Raw genomic sequence first — 22,128 nt, forward strand, 5'->3', positions numbered from 1 at the left:
TTTCATTACAGTATTGTACAAGCATTTTGTAAGTCTTCATAGTACTGAAGGTTGTTTCAACAAGTTTATATACGAAAAAATACGGAGGAGGGCTATACATCCAACTCGTCTCTACGACCCAAACTCTATAATAATAAAAAAAATGAACGCTATGGACTAATTGAATGCAACTAAATGATAAAAAATCAGCATTAATATCTATACTGATGGCATATTTTATATTATTATTATGTATAATTATATTATACAGTGAGAAGTGTAGTTCATATAGGAAAAATGTTGGTTAAAAAGGTTTTACTGCAGATGGGCTGTGGAAATTAAGATATGAGAACAGCTCTAAGGAATCAATATTGTTGAGAAGTTCATGAACAAATTAAATCAGCCATATTTTTTCTTTCAAGACAATTTAACAGAAATGTTCATTGTTTCTTTATACTTTTTAAATCTAACTTCATATTAGGAGTCAGTAAATAACCAGGATGTAATTGCCATGATTACTTCTTTCAGTAAGGTTGAAGAGATGATTAAAATGACAAGTAATACGACTGGAAAAAGATTACTAAATAAATCATCAATAAAAATTACTTTCTAGTGTTTGAATTGCATATCCAGAAAGGACCTACGAATCGAGAGGGGATTCACTTGCCTCAGCCAAAGGTGTCAACAGGGTTCAAACCAAAAGCACCCAACACAAGTTTCAGGCCTGTGTTTTGCACTGGGTCTATTTTCATTATAATCCATTATATTTTGTGGCCTGATTGACCAAATAACTTCTTTCAATTAATTAATCTTTATGTAAGGTATTGGTTGAAATGAAAAAGTCAGCGTCATGAGTGGGATTCAAACCCACCTAAATATGCCGCTGCTCTAACCACTTGAGCAATCGTGACTTCGATCCACTCGGACACCAACTTCCCATCTGTCATTATAACATTATCATTGGAAGTCACTTGCAAAATCAATTTGAGGTCTCAAGACGTAAGAACAGTTGGTCTACACCCCTATCCTTTAGAATGTTATTTTTAGATGTTCAATTACTGTGTACACTGGGTATTTATTGATAATTTTTAAGTATTCAATCAGTTTTGTCAATATTCAGGCTTACTTAAGTATTGAGACAAAATCTGAAGGATCAGCATAAAACCATTTCAAGAAAGCTAAGCAAAAAATTTATTATTAGCTCCTTACTGATTATCAATTAAAAAGTATTTTTTAATTTTCAATTAATTAAGGTTTTTAGTTGAGATAAAATTCAGTGTCACGAGCGGGATTCGAACCTGCGACCTTCGGCTAGATACACCGCCACTCTACCACTTGAACCACTCGAACACTAACTTCCCATCTCAACCCCACCTTTTTTGAATTTTCCCTCCTTTTTTATCTCAACTAGAAACCTTAATTAATTGAAAGATATTGATTGGTCAAGCGGACCACATAAACTAGTGAATTTAATAAGTATTTTTATCTTCATTGAAAATGACAAGATAATAAAGCATTATGTGAACATGGACTGTGAATGTTGTAAAACTTGCAGTACCGTTTTTTTTATGTACTGTGAGGTCAATATTAGTCTCCACATTTCCCCTGAAAATCCCTATGTTCAAGAAAGGGTTCGCAACAGCAGAGGTTGTATCAACCCTCAGGGTGCCAGTCTGAAAAAAAAAACATTTGTTAGTATGATGAGTTCGATGCAAGGCCGCTGGATTCAAACCTGGAACAATGGCTAAACCCGTTGCATTCAACAACACCCCCTCTACGTTAATTTTTGTATAAACACGAGAATAATTACATCGTCTTGTAAATAATTATATTGTCTAGTCAGACGACCCTCTACATGCTCTTATCTTTACCATCGTTTTAAAACCTGGTTTTTCTGAGCGTAAGGTAAAAGAAGAAAAATGCAAGGAGAAAAAAAAAACATTTTCACAAGTTATTTATTTCATGAAACATATTTAGCCTACAAATGAATAGGGCACAGCGCTACTCAAAATAGCACGATCAGTACTTATTAAATCAATGCCGGTAACAGTAACATTGGAAGGCATAAAAGATTTCAAAAATAAATAAATTGAAAAATTGAGAATTGTCATTTTTATTGACTAACCCCAATATACAATAATATACTTTAATCACCAACATTAAACATTTGCCTTATTAAACCTATTAACATAATACACCAAATCAACCTCTAAACAATTTAAATTAACAATTTTTCAATTTCAACTGTGGTTAAAATTTAAAAATTATTTCATGTTCAATTATGTTGATTAAAAATACCATTTTTAAGAATGAAAAGAAGAAAGAATGTATAGGTATATATATTTATTTTTAATATGTGTTATAAATACCATACATTTAGGCCAATATAATTTTGTTGTTTTATATATACATTTTTTTTTTTAATATTAATCTCATTTCTGGAAGTTTCGACTAATTAAAAACAAATATGATAATACTTGTGTACAATATTATTATTGGGTTTAAAAATATTCATTATAAAAAATATTTTCCCCAAAATTAACAAATATAAAGTTAAGGGATAAGCGAACAAAAATAACCCATGTCATTTATAAAACCATGTTTGAGGAATGGATATATTTTCGTTTTACTGGAGTATGACGTAGTTCGCCGGGAAAAGGCCTTGCTGGCCGTTGCAGCATCCTCTCCACCAACCTTCATCAATCTGCAAATTAAATTTCAGACAGTAAGACGTGATTTTGAACATTGAACATCTAAGCACTCACCATATCGATGTTCGTGATGATATCATCGGGATCAAATGATATTTCATCATCGGCCGCTGAAACAAAACAAAATTTCATGATGAAAATATGGCTTGTACACAAATCCAAATGACGATCTTTTTCATCAGGACCAGTAGCTTTTGTCCTAAATGTGAGAGTATTTTAAGAAATTTAAATCAAGTCCTTAGACAAATTAAATTCTTGGATTAATTAAAAGTAAAATATTTTATAAATGAAAAATACATTCATATTACTGACCTGCTTGATAATCGTATAGAGCAATAGCAGTGTAGCCTGTGTCTTCTTCCACATCGTCTCTGACTTTCGGCATTTGCATGTTACTTTCCTCAACTTCACTTTGTTCTGCCAGGGAAGGGGTGATTTCAACGTTTTTCATATCAGCGCATATCGACTCGGCAGCCAAATCCTCTTTCGGACATGAAACTTCTTCCTGTTCAAAAATAAGAATCGATAGATAAATTGGCAGGACAAGTGCGATACTGACTCACAGTTTAACACAAAAATTTCTGCTGTACCTTCGACTGTACTTCATTAATAATTAAATCGATAAACCATTTGTTCGAATTAAGCATTTCTTTCATTCTGACCATATCAGCCTTCATAGTACCAAGGGTTTGCAGCGTAAAGAGCTGACGGCACCTTAGGTCGTGAATGTCGGTCCGAATCCCAACCATGATATTTCCAATGCATTTCAACAATTCTTTCTTTGCATCGGCACAAATTCAATTATTTGTTTATACAACATATTAAAGAATTATAAAACTCACGTTGTTAGTGTTAGATTCCAACAACTCGAAAGCTTCAGATAAATCGTGGCATTTTTTCTTGATTTTACCACGAGGCTTACTTTTACCCATTACTTCATCATAACATGAAGAAGTACCCTCTAATTCTTTCTAATCCAGAGTAAATTGACAATATAATTTACGGGGAGAATATTATTTGAAAACTCACGTTCGGTTTCTTCTCTTTAATTTTTTTCGGCAACGGTTTCAACTTGATTAGCTGATAATCGTACAACTCATGAGAATCATCTGAAGCTTCTTTCTAAGAAACATTTATACATTTTTAAATTTGTCACAAGGAAACTTCCTTTATAGTAACAAAAATAACCAATTTCGACTTCTCTAAATATTGAATTTGTTTGCCACTGGCCCACAAAGTTATCAGTATAATTTTCTCCCGTGTTTTAATGAATCATTTTGTGAACAGTGAGCACAGCTAAAAAAGGTTTTAAGTTGGGATAACAAAGTCAGTGTCACGAGCGGGATTCGAACCCACGACCTTCGGCTTGATACGCCGCTGCTCTACCACTTGAACACTTGAGCTATCATGACTTCAATCCCCTCGGGCACTAACTTCCCATCTCAATCACACCTTTTCAATTTTCCCTCCTTTTTGCCATTTTTCAAATGTCATGTAATCTATTTGATTCTTGGTGACAAGTGAAATGGCCACAGAGAGCTTTAGTGAAGTATACTTCATTTTAATTCATTAAGTTCACTATTTTCCGTGGTCCGCTTGACCAATTAATATCATACAATTAATTAAAAATTTAATTTTAATTTAAAAATTTAAATTTTAAAATGAAGTATACTTCCCTAAAGCTCTCCGTGGCCATTTCACTTGTCACCAAGAATCAAATAGATTACACGACATTTGAAAAAAATGGCAAAAAGGTGGGAAAATTCAAAAAGGTGCGGTTGAGTTGGGAAGTTAGTGCCCGAGGGGATCGAAGTCATGATAGCTCAAGTGGTAGAGTAGCGGCGTATCAAGCTGAAGGTCGTGGGTTCGAATCCCGCTCGTGACACTGACTTTTTTATCTCAACTTAAAACCTTAATTAATTGTATGATATTAATTGGTCAAGCGGGCCACGAAAAATAGTGCACTTAGTGAGCACAGCATTTAGAGGAAATTTTGTTAATATTGACTGTAACTATTTTATAAGATAATTTATAATTTATACCAGCAAACTTGTCCAAATAGATACTTTGAACCTCTATACAATCAGCCTACACTTGCAGACCTAGGGGAAAGACTTTTCATACTTTGCAAGACTTTTTATCAATCAAAATCTAAGAAATACTTAGAGGAAATTATGCAGTTGTTCTTCAGATAAATTTTGACTTGATAACTGATTTTTTTCCCCCATGGTTGAAAATAATTTAATCAAAATTTATAATAAAAGTGATTTTAACAGTCAAAATGGTCGATTTTATTAATCAGCTCTAATGTATAATATAAAACTCACATCCTCTTTCTTTTCTTTCACTTTTTTTTGCTTCAATTTCGGTTTCCTTATGGCATAATCGAAAAACTCTGAACATTCTTCCTAATTGAATTTACCATTATTTTTGAAACTGCGTTATTTTGGTTCACTTATAATACACATGTAAAACTCACAACCTCTTTGATTTTTTTCAGTCTTGATCTCGGTTTCTTCAATATATAATCACAAGGATCGAAAGAATCCTCAGAACATCCTTCCTATTGAATTTACAGAATTTTACATTTAATTGTGACACAATTCCCTTATATTTTTTATAAAAACTCACAGGTTCTTTGATATTTTTCAACCTTGATCTCGGTTTCACCATTGGATAATTACAAGGTTCAAAAGAATCCTCTGAAGCTTCTTTCTAACAGATTTTTTTTTAAATGAATGCACATCTTTTATAAACGTTTTAAACTCACAATCTTTGTCTTCTCTTCAGTTAGTTTTAATGGAGGTTTCAATTTAATTAACTCATAATCGCAAGGATCAAAAGACTCGTCAGAGGCTTCTTTCTAACAAAAACTTATCCGTTACATTTTTATTTTGCAAAACATTTAAAACTTACACATTCGTCCTTTTTGTTTTTTTCCTGTTTCTGTTTAACTGCCTCTAGAGGGGCTTTACATATCATGTAACACTCCGCCTCAACTTTGGTGCATGTGTCTTCAGAAAGGAAGCTAGCGCTAGTTGGAATTGTGCTCTTTCTTACCGGTTTTGACATGGTATCTTTACCCCCCTGGGACGAACTGTCCGATGAACCTTTTTCTTTATCTTTGACATTCTTGTCAATCGGCAATTGTTCCGAATCGGAATCGGACGACTTTTTATTAAGAGGGGGCTTGGCATTCTTCTTGTACTTAAAGATTATAAACTACATTAGAAATATTATTCTAATTTATAATTGCCAACTTAAATAGTTAACTTTCCAAGTGAACATTGAACCCAAAGTTTGCATCTAAAGCGGCAAAATATGCCAAGATATATCAAAGTTATCAAAGCAAGAGGACCAGCCTTGTATTGGGCTAAAATATTTTAATAAACAATATCGTCCTGTGATTGATTTTTTTTTATCAGTGAACTCGTTTGAAGTTTAATTCCTTCAATAATTAACATACAATCAAACAAATAAATAATGGAACAACAAAAAATGTTGGTTGAATATTATATTAACTTGTAAATTAATAATAAATTTTTCATACTGTAAACTGTGATAAATTTTAATTAAGAAATTAATGATTCCAATATGTTTAAATTACCTTCTGTTTACCCACAAATAGTTTGAAATTGCCATGTTTCCCCTTTAGAAATCCATGTAAACAGTTTTGTGGCTGCAAATTACAATTCAATTTGAACCATTTCTAGTTAATTACCTTTTCTTGAAAGGAAAATCCTCTTTTTTATTGCATTAATTATCAATATATTATAAAAATGAGAACAAAACAACTGAGCCTTGAAACACATGATTTTTTATAAAACATGAAATTTCAAATGATTGGTTCAAATTTTATCTTTAATTTTTGAAGTGTTATTTGTGTTGTTTACCTTGGGACTCTGGCTGATGTTGCTAGAGACGTCTTCGTCGCTCAACGAAACCTTTTTTGCCTCTGACTTCTCCGATACCACGTTTTGACTCTTGCTCTGATTCTTGTTCTGCTCCTTGTTGAACGACACCCCCTTCTTTGGATCGACTTCTTTCATACTCTCCTGTTCACTCTGCTTGGCGAGGTTCTCGAATTTTTCACGCAGGTTCGATGGCTTGAGAACACCTGTGGGGAAAACAGGCGAGGTTTTATATTTTTGGACAAAGGAGTGCTGTCAGTTTCAAAAACCCTTTTTTTGTTCTTTTTTTAGTATAATGTTATTAACCATTTAATTTGTGTTTTTATTGATTTGAAATACAATTTGTGCTAAACTGTGTTATTGTTGATAATTACTGTAAATTTTTAGGTATACTTGAAAATTTAAATACATATGATTTGTACAATTTCATATCTTGACTTGGGCCCAAACATCTTACAATGTGCAATTAATTTTAAATAATATAAATTATAACAATAATAATAAAATAAAATAAATTTACCAATATCTGGTTTTTGTTTCTCATAATTTGTTCCAACTTTTTCAGAAGAGTCAGTAAATTTATGAGCCGATTTATCAACTCGGTCGCTCTCGACACCAAATTTTCCGCCAAAACCCTAAGCATAGGGAATGAATAACAAAACAAAAACAAACAAAAAATTTAAATAAAGAAATAAAAATACTTTGCTATGATCGGTTTGACTATGGTGTTTAGCGACTTGTTCGACATGGTCCCAACCGACTGCGGATTTGTCCTGCCTGTCCACCTGCACACCGAATTTACCTCCGAAACCAACGGTATAATCTGGATAAAGGAAAACGGTGTTCAGTTTAGACCAAAAGTGATACTTTTGTGCCAGTCATAATGCTAATGAAAAAAGTGCAGTTTAAATGATATTAGGGTAAGTAAACATGACCGTTTCAAGGGTTAAAATTAAAATTTTAACTAATTATTTTCAATCGTTGAAATGCAATAGTGATAATAGCCATATTATTTCCAATTTTATATCAAGCTACTTATTTCCCTGGCAGTGCTCAATAGATTCTCGTTTGGGTTGGGGAAGTGTCCTCTACTTAAGTTTTTAAGTCTTACACCGTATAAATGTTTCTCCTTAAGCAGGGAACACACCCAACATGACCTGAAGCCACCCAACGCAAATCCAATGTCGAATTTTCCATAAGATTGTGCATGCAATGCCACCTTACTCTACACTAGGTGATGTAACCAAGTTCCCTACTGTCCAGATTTTCGTCAAGAAGCATTTTTTCATATTTTTCTTTCAAACTATAAGTATTATTATCGTTATGTTCATTACAACATATTTATTTTAATATGAACCAAATTAAACGAGATCAAAATTTCATGTTTTTATTTTTTTTTAATTAATTTTAAAGAAAATTAATTTAGGTTTTTAGTTGAGATAAAAAAATCAATGGCACGAGCGGGATTCGAACCCACGATCTTCGGCTAGATACGCCGCTGCTCTACCACTTGAGCTATCGTGACCTCGATCCACTCGGGTTCCCATCTCAACCCCACCTTTTGAATTTTCCCTCCTTTTTGCCATTTTTCAAATGTCGTGTAATCTATTTGATTCTCGGCGACAAATGAAATGACCACGAAGAGCTTTAGTGAAGTATACTTCATTTTAATTCATTAAATTCACTAGTTTTTGTCGTCCGCTTGACCAATTAATATCTTTCAATTAATTAAGGTTTTTGGTTGAGATAAAAAAGTCAAGTGGTAGAGTAGCGGCGTATCTAGCCGAAGGTCGTGGGTTCGAAACCCGCTGGTGACATTGACTTTTTTATGTGAATTAAAAACCTTAATTAACTTAAAGATATTAATTGGTCAAGTGGACCACGAAAACTAGTGAATTTAATTTTAAAGTTTGGCAGAAAAGTTATCAAAACACCTGGAATATCATTTATTGATAGAATGAATTTAACTAACAATTTATTACATGGTTTTGCTCATAAAATTTAACCAACAATTTATTACATGATTTTGCTCATAAAATTACACCAGTTTTGTCGAGTAGCGTCAGAACCGGACACTCTATTTTTTATAGTTTATTTCAACTATGCATATGTAATTTTGTTGTTATATTAAAATGTACACTTTCAACAAGACACACAAGAATGGCACAATTATGCAGAAAACAAACACTTTAAGCCCTGAAGATGATCTCAATAAAGATCGAAACGTTGGCACGATAAAGAAAATGTTTTTCTAAAACCTACGTCACACCAGACCGCATCTCACGATCTCTGAATAATCATCGACTAACGATCACTAAACATTACACATTTATTACATGGTTTTGTTCAAAATAATGCATTAAGATTGTGATGATGCTGATTTGTGTTACACGTTGCGTGACTGTAAGTGGTGTGCACTTGACGTCGAACAGATGTGCACACCCTACAAGACAAGGCATAGGGTAGGGTCAAGTCATGTCGCATTGCATTGCATTGCGTCAGGTAAGTGTATTTCCCACTTTAAGGCTGGTCTGTTGCTTAGAACAGGGGGTAGTTCTATCGTTCAATGGCACAAGGTCAAGATTTTCATGGGCCATTATTAAACAGGATCAAACTATTTTGGTGTTTCATTTAGGTCTTTTGAATGAATCATTTATAAATTGTGAAGTAGATTTTGAAGGAGAACTGGCATGCTTCCAAGCAGTATTTATCTCACTACAAAATGAACTGCTGTCAAATGTTTATACAAGCTACTTTCACATTAACTTGTGATTCACACTTGATTATGATAAATCAAGTTTATCTCACAGTTGACTATGACTTTTTTTTTTTTTTTTTTAAATCCCACTATTTATAATCTTTACAGAACCCCACTATTTATAATAGATGAATAATCACCACGAACATTACTCAATTTGCAATTTTTATTGTAACTTTAATCATCTAAAGCAGCCTGCTCATTAATTATATTTCAATTAATTACACTTTTTACCTAAGATTTTAATCGATATGAAAAAAAAGCTAGTGTAACGAGCAGGATTTATATTATATTGTTGCTTTAAAATTTGCAGACAAAACGCTCAGATTCAGAAGCTGTATAACCAGACCTAACCATTTTTTTTTTTTTTTCTAATAATGTTGCAATGTACTGGGATTTAAATCACATATGTTCATTTAAGGCAGAATTAAATAATAATCTAGTATATAATAAATGTATGAATTAAAATTTATTAAGTACATGAATTAAAATTTATAAAAATTCAAAGTGGTCTTTTTTTCTTTCTTTTTTCCAATGCATTCCTACAATAAACTTTATACTTATTTAAGCTCCTTACTTGGTTATCGTGTGATCAAAGTATTTCTATTCTACATTTCTAATAATTAATTCCAATTAGATTTACCTTTCTGTGAAGGATGGATTTGGGGTTTTTCTATGTGGTCCCACCCGACTGCAGCTTTGTCCTGTTTGCCTTTCTCAATGCCGAACTTACCACCGAAACCGCGAGCATAATCTACTCATCGAGAAAAGTAAAATGATACAACATGCAACAAAGACTATTTTTGAAAAAATAAAAATAAAATTAAAAATTAAAAAGATAAGAAAATAAAAAAGTTTTAAAAAACGCACCAGTCTGCGATTCATGTTTGTGCAACTTTTCGACGTGATCCCATCCAACAGCGGATTTGTCTTGGCGGTCTTTCTGAACGCCGAATTTCCCTCCGAAGCCGGTTCTATAATCTGTCTGCGAAGCATGCTTTTGCGGTGCTTCTTTATGCTCCCAGCTGACTGCACTCTAAAGCCTAATATGGTTAAATTTTTATTCAAAATTTATTTAATTTTCTGAGAAATACCTTGTCAATTCTATCACTCTGAACTCCAAATTTACCACCGAATCCTGCACTGTAGTCTTTCTGTGATACATGCTTTTCTAATTTGGCGACATAATCATGGCCAACAGCTGATTCATCCATTCTATAATTGAACAATAAAAAATATAATAATTAATAATATATTTTATTGTTGTATGTTTGCAAAATATTATAATGTCTGTACATAAACTGCCTCTTAGTACTTTACCTTAACTAATTGTTTCATTCTTTCTTCCTTGATTAAATTTCCAATAATTTATTTACACTCACACATTCATAAATAAATACTAATAAGCAATGATTTTTTTTTCTTCAAATTTATGTAGGAAATATTTAAAAAATTAATTTGTATCCATACCTATCTTTTTCAATGCCAAACTTCCCTCCATAACCGAAAGCGGCTTTCGGCCCTTCTTCTTGCTGTTTCTTTTTCTGTATTGCATCCGAGGCAGCAACCTCCTCCCTTAATTTCTTCATACTAAGACAAATAACAGTTAATGCACGAAACAATTCAATAGGCGTGAATTTAAAATTGTAATTATTGCGATTTAAATCCCGAAAGTTTGTCATGTATTGTGCTTGAATCAAATAAAAACAAAAAACAAATATATATTTAAAAAAAAACACTAGTGTCACACAAGAAATGTTTTTAAAACTCACAAATCCAATGTTACAAACTGAAGAAAAAAAATTAATAAAATTATTCAGTTTTTTGTTTTAATATGTCTATATAATTTAAACCCTACACAATAATTTTAGAATTTTCTAAAAACCGTATGGCCGAAAGAACATCTTTATCTCTTCTGTAATGCTTTTCTAAACAAGACAGGGGTTTTGGGTCAATATCTGAAATTCCTATATTTAGCCTGTAATGCACCCTGTCGAATGTAACGTAATGGTAGGAATTGTCTATTTTATCCTGGCAGAGTTGAAAGGATAAAAATATAGAGCAGTCTTTTGCTGTGACTGACAACAGATATCTTTGGATCGGATCTAAGTCATTGAACGAAGTCAAAAGCCTGTTAACATAGTCATAATCCCCCTCGAACTCGCACTTCTCCCTGTACGCTTTGTATACGCTGTTAAAATTTGTTTTTTGCAATTTCTGAACCGTGAGGATCCTGTGGAGTACGCAGTTTTTAGGCAGAGCGACGTAATTCCAGTCACAGCCTGTATACGAAGAAGAGGTATCACTTCCGACGGCATCGTCGACAATGGTGGGAAGAGGCGAATCTTCAGTCAACGGTTTTGTCAGTGCCTCTTGCATGATGGAGCTCCAGGTTTCAAGAATCGCTTCAGGATTCAGCTCAGTGCTTCTCAAAAATTCTCTTAGCGTATCGACAAAATCATTAGTGCAGTCTTCACTATAAATCACATCACCATTTTTGAATATTTTAAGATTATTTTGAGGTGTTGCTAAGAGATTCTTCAGCGCTTTTTTCATCCTGTTTACATCACCTGAGAATAAGTCCAACGGGCAGTATTTGCTCAACTTTAATATCCTTTTCTTCATAAACTTTAGGTACTGGTGGCCACAAAAAGCGCACTTCGTTTGTTGCCGGTCTGCAGGATGCGTCCAACCCTGTTTCGGCTTGATTTCAAAGCAGTAAGTCGAATTCTCATTCAGAAAAGGCAGCGAGAGTCCAAAATCGTAGGAAAGATTCGGTGAAAGACGTGTGTAATCTGGATGGCAGGTGACAAGGCTGCATCTAACGCCTTTATTCAATCTAAACTTAGGACGGATTACATAAAGGCAATTGTTGATCTCTGCTATTTCGTTTTCAGATATCCTAGCCAGAACTGGAGCATGGACGAACGTCCTTCCTAAAAGTGGTGCCATTATATTCTTGTGAAACTGAACGTCTTTAACTAACTTGGCCTCCAGTAAGTCTTTATTTATTGAAACGTCATATACACACTTTTGCATTCTAATTATAACTTTCTTCTCGGGGAGAGAAATCACTAAATTCGCGTTTCCTTCGCCACGGTACATCCATTTCAAATTCTTCAAAGTTAAAATCACAGGTTCTTTGTTTTCTCTCATGATTACACTCATCAATAAACTAGCATTGTATTCACTCAGGTTTTGCAATCAGACTTATCTTTGAAAATTTTCCAAAATTCACTAGCCGATGTGATGTTTTAATATTGTCAGAACAAATAACACAAATTATCAAAACATACAATAAATTACTCATTTAAAAAAACTAGCGTTATGTTAATTAATTTTAAGCAGAGCATTAATATATAATTTTTTAAATTACATATCCATCCACTCACTCTTGCCTTATTTGCACGTTACACCAGTATAAGTTGTAATGTTAACAAAGTACACCAATAAATTGTTCAAATTTCATTTTTTCAAAAACTTTTGTTTTCATACTTTTTAATTTTTTTTTTTAATTTTACTGATAATTGTTGGGTAAGGACGGCAAAGAGTGCGCATACATAATTCTTCATTTAGTTCTCTTTCAATCCGATTGTTAACGGCCTTTTGGAGCCTAAAAGTTCAAAGAATCTGAAAATTATATACTTATATTCTGCACTTTCACTTGATGAGAATAAAAGAAAATAACAGAATAAAGGGAACTTATCCGTTAGAAATTGAAGACAAGTCTTGCGCACTCCTCGCTTCTTTGCGCACACTTTAACGTGACGCCTTACTCCAACATTCCCGTTTACTTTCCATTTGTACTGGAACAAAAAAATAATATCATTTTAAATCCGGAAACGGTCATTTTATAACATGCGTTCGGGAAATTACGTTGTTTTTTCAATGATATTTGATTTTTTTTTAATAGATAGTACCAATTCAAATCACATAAGCATATTTGGTGCAAAAAAATAAACTGTGTCTAAGAAAATCTATCAGATCAATAGAAATAACAATAACTACAAAAAATTTGAACAACTTTTTTTTCAAGATGAAACACATTTTTCTGCATAAAAGTTGAAAATTTAACCTCTGATTTCTCAATGCTGAAATATAAAAGATTAAAGTTTTATTTATTAAGTGATTTATTTACACCATACTATTGGCACTACAATGGTGCAACTTTCAGCATAGATTTGACTTTGAATGTTTTTAATAAATCAGCAGATATTGCTCAAATAAATAACCTTTGATTTTAATTCCCTTGATTAAAATGTTTTTGATTTTGAGAAGGATGTCTTCAGCACGAATTATAATTTCAAACATTATATATAAAGATCTTAGAAGATGATGTTCACAAGTTGAAAAATCGATTAGAAATACATCAAACAACAAACGAAATATACCAAATGGGAGTCGATGATTGTCACTTTTGTCGGAATCTTCACAGAAAGGGCCAATTCGATACAACGTTCATGGCTGACTCAACTTTGATTCCATGATTTACTTTGTTATAAACTTAAATGTCCAGATAGGACATTTATCTCCGAACCATCGGTGAATCATCGCATTGTTAGAATGGAATTATTTTGTTTTTCGCCATGGAAAGAAAACTACTGTGTCATACTGTTCGTCTATTCCTGGTGGCTTAGAAAACCACATAAAACCAAATTTATGTCTAAAAGCCAGAATCTGCAGACATAAGGGTTACCCTGGCATTTCAATAAGTATAGACAAATCAAAGATATGCCATCTAAAGAAGTTTTACGCTTTCTAAATTTTGAACAGTATGAATTTAAATAGTTCTGAACTACTTTTATTTAAAATTTATCTATATATTTATGTATATATATAACAATTAATTAAGGTTTTTAGTTGAGATAAAAAAGTCAATGGCACGAGCGGGATTCGAACCCACGATCTTCGGCTTGATACGCCGCTGCTCTACCACTTGAGCTATCGTAACCTCGATCCACCCGGACACTAACTTCCCATCTCAACCGTACCTTTTGAATTTTCCCTCCTTTTTGCCATTTTTCAAATGTCGTGTAAGCGGATTGGATTCTCGACGACAAATGAAATGGCCATGGAGAGCTTTAGTGAAGTATACTTCATTATAAATCATTAAATTCACTAATTTCGTGGTCCGCTTGACCAATTAATATATTACAATTAATTAAGGTTTTTAGTTGAGATAAAAAATCGGGTTCGAAACCGGCTCGTGCCATTGACTTTTTTATCTCAACTAAAAACCTTAATTAATGAATGAACCGAAATTAGTGAATGTATATATATATAAATTATTAATATTGAATAATATATATATAACTTATATTTAAGTAGTCAAGGACATTAGGCGAGATGAATTCCAGGCAATTTCTTATAAAGTTTTAGCATCTAGCACAATTTATTGCACAAATTTCACCGACTGCTTGAGGGCATAATTGTTAACTTTTTTTTTCTTTTTTTTTTATTGGCCTTATGATCTTGCATATTAGCCATAGTACGAATTCTTGTGTGTTCAAATTGGGGGTTATCGGGAAAAAAGGGCCAGAGGCGACGGTGGGAATCGAACCCACGACCGCGGCGTGAGAGTCTCTCATGTTAACCACTCGGCTACCGCGGTCCCCCAATTGTTAACTTATAATACATAAATATTCAGTCTTTCTCTTAAAAGTGAACAAGTAGAGAAATTGTGACAAATTTTCAACACAGTGCACTCAATGGGACAAAGGGTTTTTTCTCCCCATCTCGAGACAGGGATTTTTCCCTTTAGTGCTTACACTTTTATCTATTGTGCTGATCTCTGATAATGGATTCCTGAAGATTTTCGTGGAAGATGAAGTGAAGAATTCTTCTCGTGTGCCAAGATCTACATAGATCAAGAATATTTTCTCTTTTCCTAGCTATTGCGGAGCAGTTTCATAGGTATGTTCTGATGGCTCTGTCTAGACTTAATCAACATTGGTCATCTGTTGGTAGTTCCATTTTTTTTAACATGGAACTTTACTTAGTCCAGTGAATACACCAATTAGAAATTCCTTTCTGTTGTGTAAATTTCCTCTTTCTCCCATTGTTTTTTGTTGTTTTTTACAGTAGTATTTTGCTTGTCATATGCCACACTTATGTTCCCCGTATTTGGTGTGTTCTTTAGTAACCCAAGATTTCTTCTTTTGAAGTGGCTATAGTTTATACCACAAAAAGGATTTGGGCCTACTTGTTCCAAGGCTATTTTTTTAGGAAATGTATCTGCTGCCTCGTGCCTGAAATTCCCTCAAAACCTGAGACTGATTTCTACATCTCAGTTTTTTAGGGTATTTAGGCGGTTCCCTTTATAGCTTTAGAGTTGCCAGCCTACCTGAAAGTATTATTAATTTATTGTTGTTGCATCCTTGAGATGTTTAATAACAAACATGTTTCTGTGGCTACCAGTTATGGCGGGGCGGAGGGCATTGTGGTGTTCATTCAATTATATAAATATAATACCACGTCTAGAATATTTGGATAGACATAGAAAATTTTAAAAAACTGTTAGCAATTAGCTCAATTCATTGCTGAAATTTATCTATGAAGATAATTATTATAACTATTTTAATATTCTGTGTTCCCTAAAAAAAAAAAGAGAAATTAGCAAATTTATAGTTATATTCTTCCACCTACAAACTTCCCTAACAATATACGTTTGCTATGCATTAGATTTTACATACTTTATCACTCATTAAGGTTTGAATTCCAAAAACGTCAGATGAGGCGGCTAGCAGCTGAGCCCCAAAATGCATAGCCAGAAATAAACAAGTTTGGACTTAACAATATTCGATAAAACAATCAATGGAAATGAGGATCAGTATATTAATAAACTTATCTTCCTTGCTTTTTAATCAACAACAAACAAGTTTAACAAATGCTGGTTTATATATATTTACTCGTAGTAGTCTGGGGATATTCAATGGGCAATATTCTAGGCAAGTGCCAAAAAATTTTACAGTTTTCAGTATTAGAAGTATCAACCACTTTTTCATTCATGAACATTCAGGATCAAGGTGGGAAAAAAGTAAATTCAGTTGTTACTTAGTCCAAGGACTGAGCTTATTGAAGGACTCAACAGTCCTAGACAACAGTCCTGAGTCGGTCTTCAGGAAAAATTGAATTCACCTGTAAAAAAACTTAAATATGTCAATGTGTATACATATTTAAGATTGTTTTGCCCTGATGATGACCTTAAAATAGGCCGAAAGCTCGGCCAAAACAACTGGATTTACTTTCTTCTACAAGATCCATTGATCCAGTGTTTGTGAAAAAATTTTACTGTTAGCTCAATTTGTTCCTAAAATTTGACGAACTGATTATGGACATAGTTATTATAAATGCATTTTAAAAGCTGAGCAAGATGAGAAATACTGACAAATTTTCAGCATAGTGCACAAAATGGTGCAAATTTAACATGGATGTTCAATACTCTGGTCAATTTCACAAATATAGTTTTGCGTATGACCAATTTTTTGGTCAAATTTGGCCAACTGTATTATACATTATTATGTGAAATATATATTTATTTCAATTAATTATTCTTTTTAACTAAAGTATTGGTTGAAATGAAAAAGTTAGTGTAACGAGCGGGATTCGAACCCACGACCTTCGGCTAAACACACCGCTGCTCTAACCACTTGAGCTATCGTGACTTCAATCCACACGAACAACTCCCCATCTCAACCTACAACCTTTCAAATTTTTCCCTCTTTTTGCCATTTTTCAAATGTCATATTATCAGAATTCAATTCTCAGCGACTTATGAAGTGGCCATGGTGAGCTGTTAGTAAAGTGATTACTTCTGTACTTATTATATCACTCCATACATGTTTAGTGGTTATAATTGACAGTATTAATTATTTCAATTTATTATTCTTTTTATCTAAGGTATTGGTTGAAATGAAAAAGTTAGAGTAGCGAGCGGGATTCAAACCCACGACCTTCGGCTAAACACACCACTGCTCTAACCACTTGAGCTATCGTGACTTCGATCCACACGAACAACTCCCCATCTCAACCTACAACCTTTGTTAGTGAAGTTATACTTCTTTTACTATATGTTTAGAGGTCTAATTGACCAAATTACTTTAATTAATTATTCTTTTTATCTAAGGTCTTAGTTGAGATGAAAAAGTTTCACGAGCGATATTAATATAATAAGTAAAGAAGTAATCACTTCACTAACAGCTCCCCTTGGCCACTTCATAAATAGCTGAGAATCGAATCCTGATTATACGGCATTTGAAAAATGATGTTATTTTTGTGTCAACCTCTTGAAATAGTCATGTCAATTTAACATGATGCAAAAAATAATAATTTATTAATAATATCGGCGAAAATGACTCACTCGATGGAGCCGGCTGTGCGCCCAGAACCGTGGATCGTCTTTGAGCCCCATCGCTGTTCTTGTTCTGTGACATCGTTGATGAAGTCAGGGTCCGTTTCCCAGTCGTCGTCCGGCGCTGGCAGGACTTCCAGCTTTGCTCCGGCCGCCGCTTTCCACATCCTCGCTAATTAGCAAATTTACAACCGGACTGACAAAGAGAGAGAGAAAGAGAGAGTGACGAACAAAGAGAACCCTTGCGTTATCTCGACTGAGTCATGACAAAGACGAACGCCGTGTAGGTCGGATCGCTGAATTCGTCGCGATACCAGAGCCACTGCCCCGACAAAATGACATGTCCGACAAAGAGAATGAACCTGAACTCTCGTCACCTACCCTGGCATCGACCCGTTAAACTTCACACTTTCAAATCAATATGAACTAATTATTTGACAGTAGATTATAAGAAAAATAAATAATCAGTATACCCAAACCATTAAATTAATTTATATTTTTAAAAAATTGTCTAGTATTCAATCGATACAATATATCGTGTCACGTAATTTTTATTTGAAAATAAAGCTCTTTCCATTTCAAATATTTTTCCCATAGAAAACTTCAGTGAAAACTTTTTTTTTAACTAGAGCCAATTTGTATTGATTCCTTCAGTTATTAAAGATTAAAAAGACAGTATCAATCATTTAAAACAATAATTATTGAGAATTGAAAAATAGTTATGTAACAAAATATACTTGAAAAAATTTTAAAGCTTTCGACTAATTTGTGTTAATTTCATTTTTCAAAATTATTTCGTTACAAAACAAAAAAATTATATACACTGAGAGGCAAAACAAGTGGCCACTCTTAAATATTTGCAATCTGTACATTTTTTGTCCTTTACTGGATATTTTTAAAGAAAAATATAATTATTCAGAAATCGTGAGATGCGGTCTGGTGGGATAGGTTTCAGAAAAACATTTTTTTTATCGTGCCATCGTTTCGATCTTTATTGAGATCATCTTCAGGGTTTGGGATTTACAAACATGGTTTACATTTAACAAATACATTTAGGATGTGGAAAAGTGAATTTATACAATGCAAAATATATTTTTTATATTCAATCAAAGTTGTCACTGGCACTCTCAAGAATGGCACAATTACACAGAAGACAAACACTTTGAGTGAGTAGAAATACTTTGATTGAATATAAAAAATATATTTTGCATTGAATAAATTCACTTTTCCACACCCTAAATGTATTTGTTAAATGTAAACAATGTTTATAAATCCCAGGCCCTGAAGATGATTCAATAAAGATCGAAACGTAGCACGATAAAAAAAATGTTTTTCTGAAACCTATCACACCAGACCGCATCTCACGATTTCTGAATAATTATCGATTAACGGTCACTAATCACCACACAGAAAAATATAATCTAGCGTTAAAAAAATTAAACTAAGTAAAACAATTTTACCAAAAATGTTGCTATGGAAAGTACGAAGTAAATATTCACAACCACGTCCATAGCTTCTCCAGAGTGAAAATGTTGCGGGGGTTTATTGCACTACTGTTCTTTTCCAATTTGAAACTTAAAAATGGTACAACTTAAAAAAAATCAAACCTTCGAAGTGTTAGAAAGAAGCTTAACAGAAAAACCAACAAAGACGATATTGTCTATTCAAAGATTTATTTACAAAATCCAATTGTAAACAGAAGTGGGCAATTTTATCTCTGTTTTATTTACAACTAATCCTTTAAAACAACCAAATGTTGTTGTAAAGTAATCAACGGAGATTTGACTAAGGGATATTAAAAATATTAAGGGTGGCCACTTCTTTTGCCTTTTGTGTAATTAGGATAAAAAGCAACATATGTATAGTTCTTCCATAACGCTAGTACATTTTGCTATAAAAAATTGAAAATATCATGGCATTAAATCATTCCAACATTTTTCTAATAAAAGCTTTGTCAAAAAAACACTTAAACAATTTTTTGAAATATCCATTAGTTTTCTCAGGTCCTGGTTACCACTTAACTAAGTTTACAAGAGCCTAAATGTATTTTTACAGCTTTCTGGCATTGAGTTAAATATTAAAATATAATAATAATTTATACTAAATTGTCTTTTAATTATCCTCTTTATAAGGGAACACATAGTTTATCCCAGTTTGTTTTAATACCTTGCAGACCAACACTCAACCCAACATTACCATAATTAACTCATAAATATTACATTTCCATTTTTAAATAGTGGTTAATATTTTCAAATCTATTTCATGTCGTAATACAAATACTTTATTTTTTATTATGTAATTACCTAAAAGAAGCTTACAGAAATTTTCTTGCAAGAAAATTCAATTATTAAAACAAATTAATTTATTTACTCTGTTCTTTTTATTCTGTAATTTATATATTGCTTTCTGGTGTTTAAAATAATTAAAGAAGCGTAATAATTTTATATTGCAACTCTTCTTATGGATTCATATTCAAACAAGAAAGGTTTTCTTTAAAATATGTATTTTGTTTTATTGTATAAAAATCCATATTATTATTATTAATAATTCAAATATGTTTAAATAAAAAAGGTTCTTACATTCTAGTGCAAGTTCTTTGCCCTATAGCTTTTTGCCATGTTGATTTAGGTTGATTCGTATTTCATAGCGGTATCATACAAATATACATTTATAGACCAGCTGAGTGGTTTATTGTCAGACTATTGGGTTGGCAAAGACAGCACAGGCATGGGTTCAATTCCCCCTATAGTTCCTGAATTTTTCTTTCTGATTTAATGATTTTGTCACCTTGGGTAGTTGAATGTAAGGCTCATATTGCATAAATAACAAATCTAAATATGTATAATCATATAGTAAAAAATAAATTGCAATAAATTGTTTGCATACTGAACTAGGCCATCATTTATAGACAGAAAATAAATTCAGTTAGCTACATTCCAAGAGTTTTTTGAGGTTATTTTATTATCAACCGACTACAGTTATAATCTGGTTTAAGATTATTTGGTGTGTGGTGTTAGATTAATTTACCACATACAAATTAGAAAGCTCTTTTACAAGTTCAAACAGTTGGGACAAGTATTGAATTTAAAGTCTCTACGGATAGTTTATTATTCATTATGTCAATCATTGCTTAGCTATGGGGTTATTGCTTGGGAAATGCCAATAAAAGTGTAATCGAGCAATTGAACGTCTTTCATATAACCTTACTCAAGATCATCTATCCAACCCCCTCGGTATCATACTGACCTATTATTTGACGAACTAGGCGTATTTTCTATTGAGGAATTGTTTTTCTTGGCTGTTGGCTCCCGTATGTTTCTAACTGATAAACAGACAAAGTATTACTATCATGAGCATTATACCAGATTAGCAAATATTGTGCTCCATAAAGTTAAAATAGTGTTATATAATAAACATGCATATGTGATTGGAATGAATATTTGAGTTCGTTTTAAATTTAATTATACCAGTTTCAGAAATAAAAATGAATGTAAAAGACATTATGTGGTTTTAATCAAAAATAAGCTAATATCTCGTAGATTTTAATTTTTTAAAAAATTGTATTGAGCTTATGAAGCTTAATAATGAACGGTAAAAATTGTATATTTGAATATACTTTTTTCTTTCCAAAAGGTAGATTGGGGATGAGGCCAGGAAGACAGAAACAACATTTATTTTCTTGTTGAGCTTTCGGCAGAATACATCGCCTTCATCAGGACTTCGAAAAAAATCATTATATTATATGAACAGGTACATGTATGGATAACGGATAGCCGGTAGAGAAAATAAATGTTCTGTCTTCCTGGCCTCATCCCCAATCTACCTTTTGGAAAGAAAAAAGTATATTTAAACTGAGAAGGCTGATCAATCACCAAAGAAAATATTGTATATTTGAGTTATATCGATCGATTAAGCTTGTTTGGTTACGTTTTTTTGGAACGTAATTTTGTAATTTATTCTATTTAATTTATTATATTTATTCCTATTGCTGATTTTTGAAATTGTTAAAAGTTAAAATTGATATGTCTGGTTGATAAAGTCAATTTACGAAAGTTGATTTTCAGCACGTGTGATATAGATTAAATGAAATAAATCTTTTTTATTAGTTTAACTGGTTGTTGTAAGTAGCAGAAGTGTGCATTACCGACAGTAATCGTTATTTATTTTTTGGTAGATAGATATTTAAAATAATAATAAAAATACACAATTTTTTCAAAATGAAAAATCTGTGTCACAAGCGGGGTTCGAACCCACAACTTTCAGCTAAATCGCTGCTCTAACCACTTGAGCTACCGTGACTTCGATCGTCCACGCCACAAACTTCTCATTTTGACTCCCTGTTTATTTTCATTTCAAAAAAATTGTGTATAATTAATTGAGTAATCATATAATTAAGAATAAGCTGATGAAAATAATTAA

General features: G+C 32.6%; 2 protein-coding genes across 8 annotated transcripts; both read right to left on the bottom strand.

Moving 5' to 3' along the window:
- Positions 1–1,918: 1,918 nt before the first annotated feature.
- LOC106666359 (src substrate cortactin) lies at positions 1,919–18,087 on the bottom strand. Of its 7 annotated transcripts, none has more exons than XM_024227833.1 (20): positions 17,719–18,087; positions 10,830–10,949; positions 10,454–10,574; positions 10,230–10,395; positions 10,003–10,113; positions 7,303–7,424; positions 7,122–7,236; positions 6,584–6,807; positions 6,298–6,369; positions 5,607–5,897; positions 5,461–5,553; positions 5,322–5,405; positions 5,173–5,253; positions 5,018–5,098; positions 3,720–3,812; positions 3,533–3,661; positions 3,281–3,469; positions 3,003–3,195; positions 2,745–2,800; positions 1,919–2,683 (listed from the first exon to the last, which is right to left on the bottom strand). In XM_024227833.1, exons 1-20 carry the CDS (start codon positions 17,874–17,876, stop codon positions 2,606–2,608), a joined length of 2,577 nt encoding a protein of 858 aa, XP_024083601.1. In that variant the 5' UTR covers positions 17,877–18,087; the 3' UTR covers positions 1,919–2,605. The 7 variants fall into 7 exon arrangements, with proteins under 7 accessions (XP_024083601.1, XP_014248989.1, XP_014248990.1 ...); XM_014393503.2 differs by having other exon boundaries at positions 5,170–5,253; XM_014393504.2 differs by lacking the exon at positions 5,018–5,098 and having other exon boundaries at positions 17,719–18,085.
- Positions 11,167–14,095, bottom strand: LOC112127226 (inositol-pentakisphosphate 2-kinase-like). Its single transcript, XM_024227835.1, has 2 exons — positions 13,751–14,095; positions 11,167–13,165 (listed from the first exon to the last, which is right to left on the bottom strand). The coding sequence occupies exon 2, from the start codon at positions 12,525–12,527 to the stop codon at positions 11,214–11,216; it is 1,314 nt and encodes a 437-aa protein (XP_024083603.1). The 5' UTR covers positions 12,528–13,165; positions 13,751–14,095; the 3' UTR covers positions 11,167–11,213.
- Positions 18,088–22,128: the final 4,041 nt, after the last annotated feature.

This window comes from Cimex lectularius, unplaced genomic scaffold, assembly GCF_000648675.2.
Source record: "Cimex lectularius strain Harlan isolate CLEC.00 unplaced genomic scaffold, Clec_2.1 scaffold62, whole genome shotgun sequence".
Lineage (NCBI taxonomy): Eukaryota > Metazoa > Arthropoda > Insecta > Hemiptera > Cimicidae > Cimex > Cimex lectularius.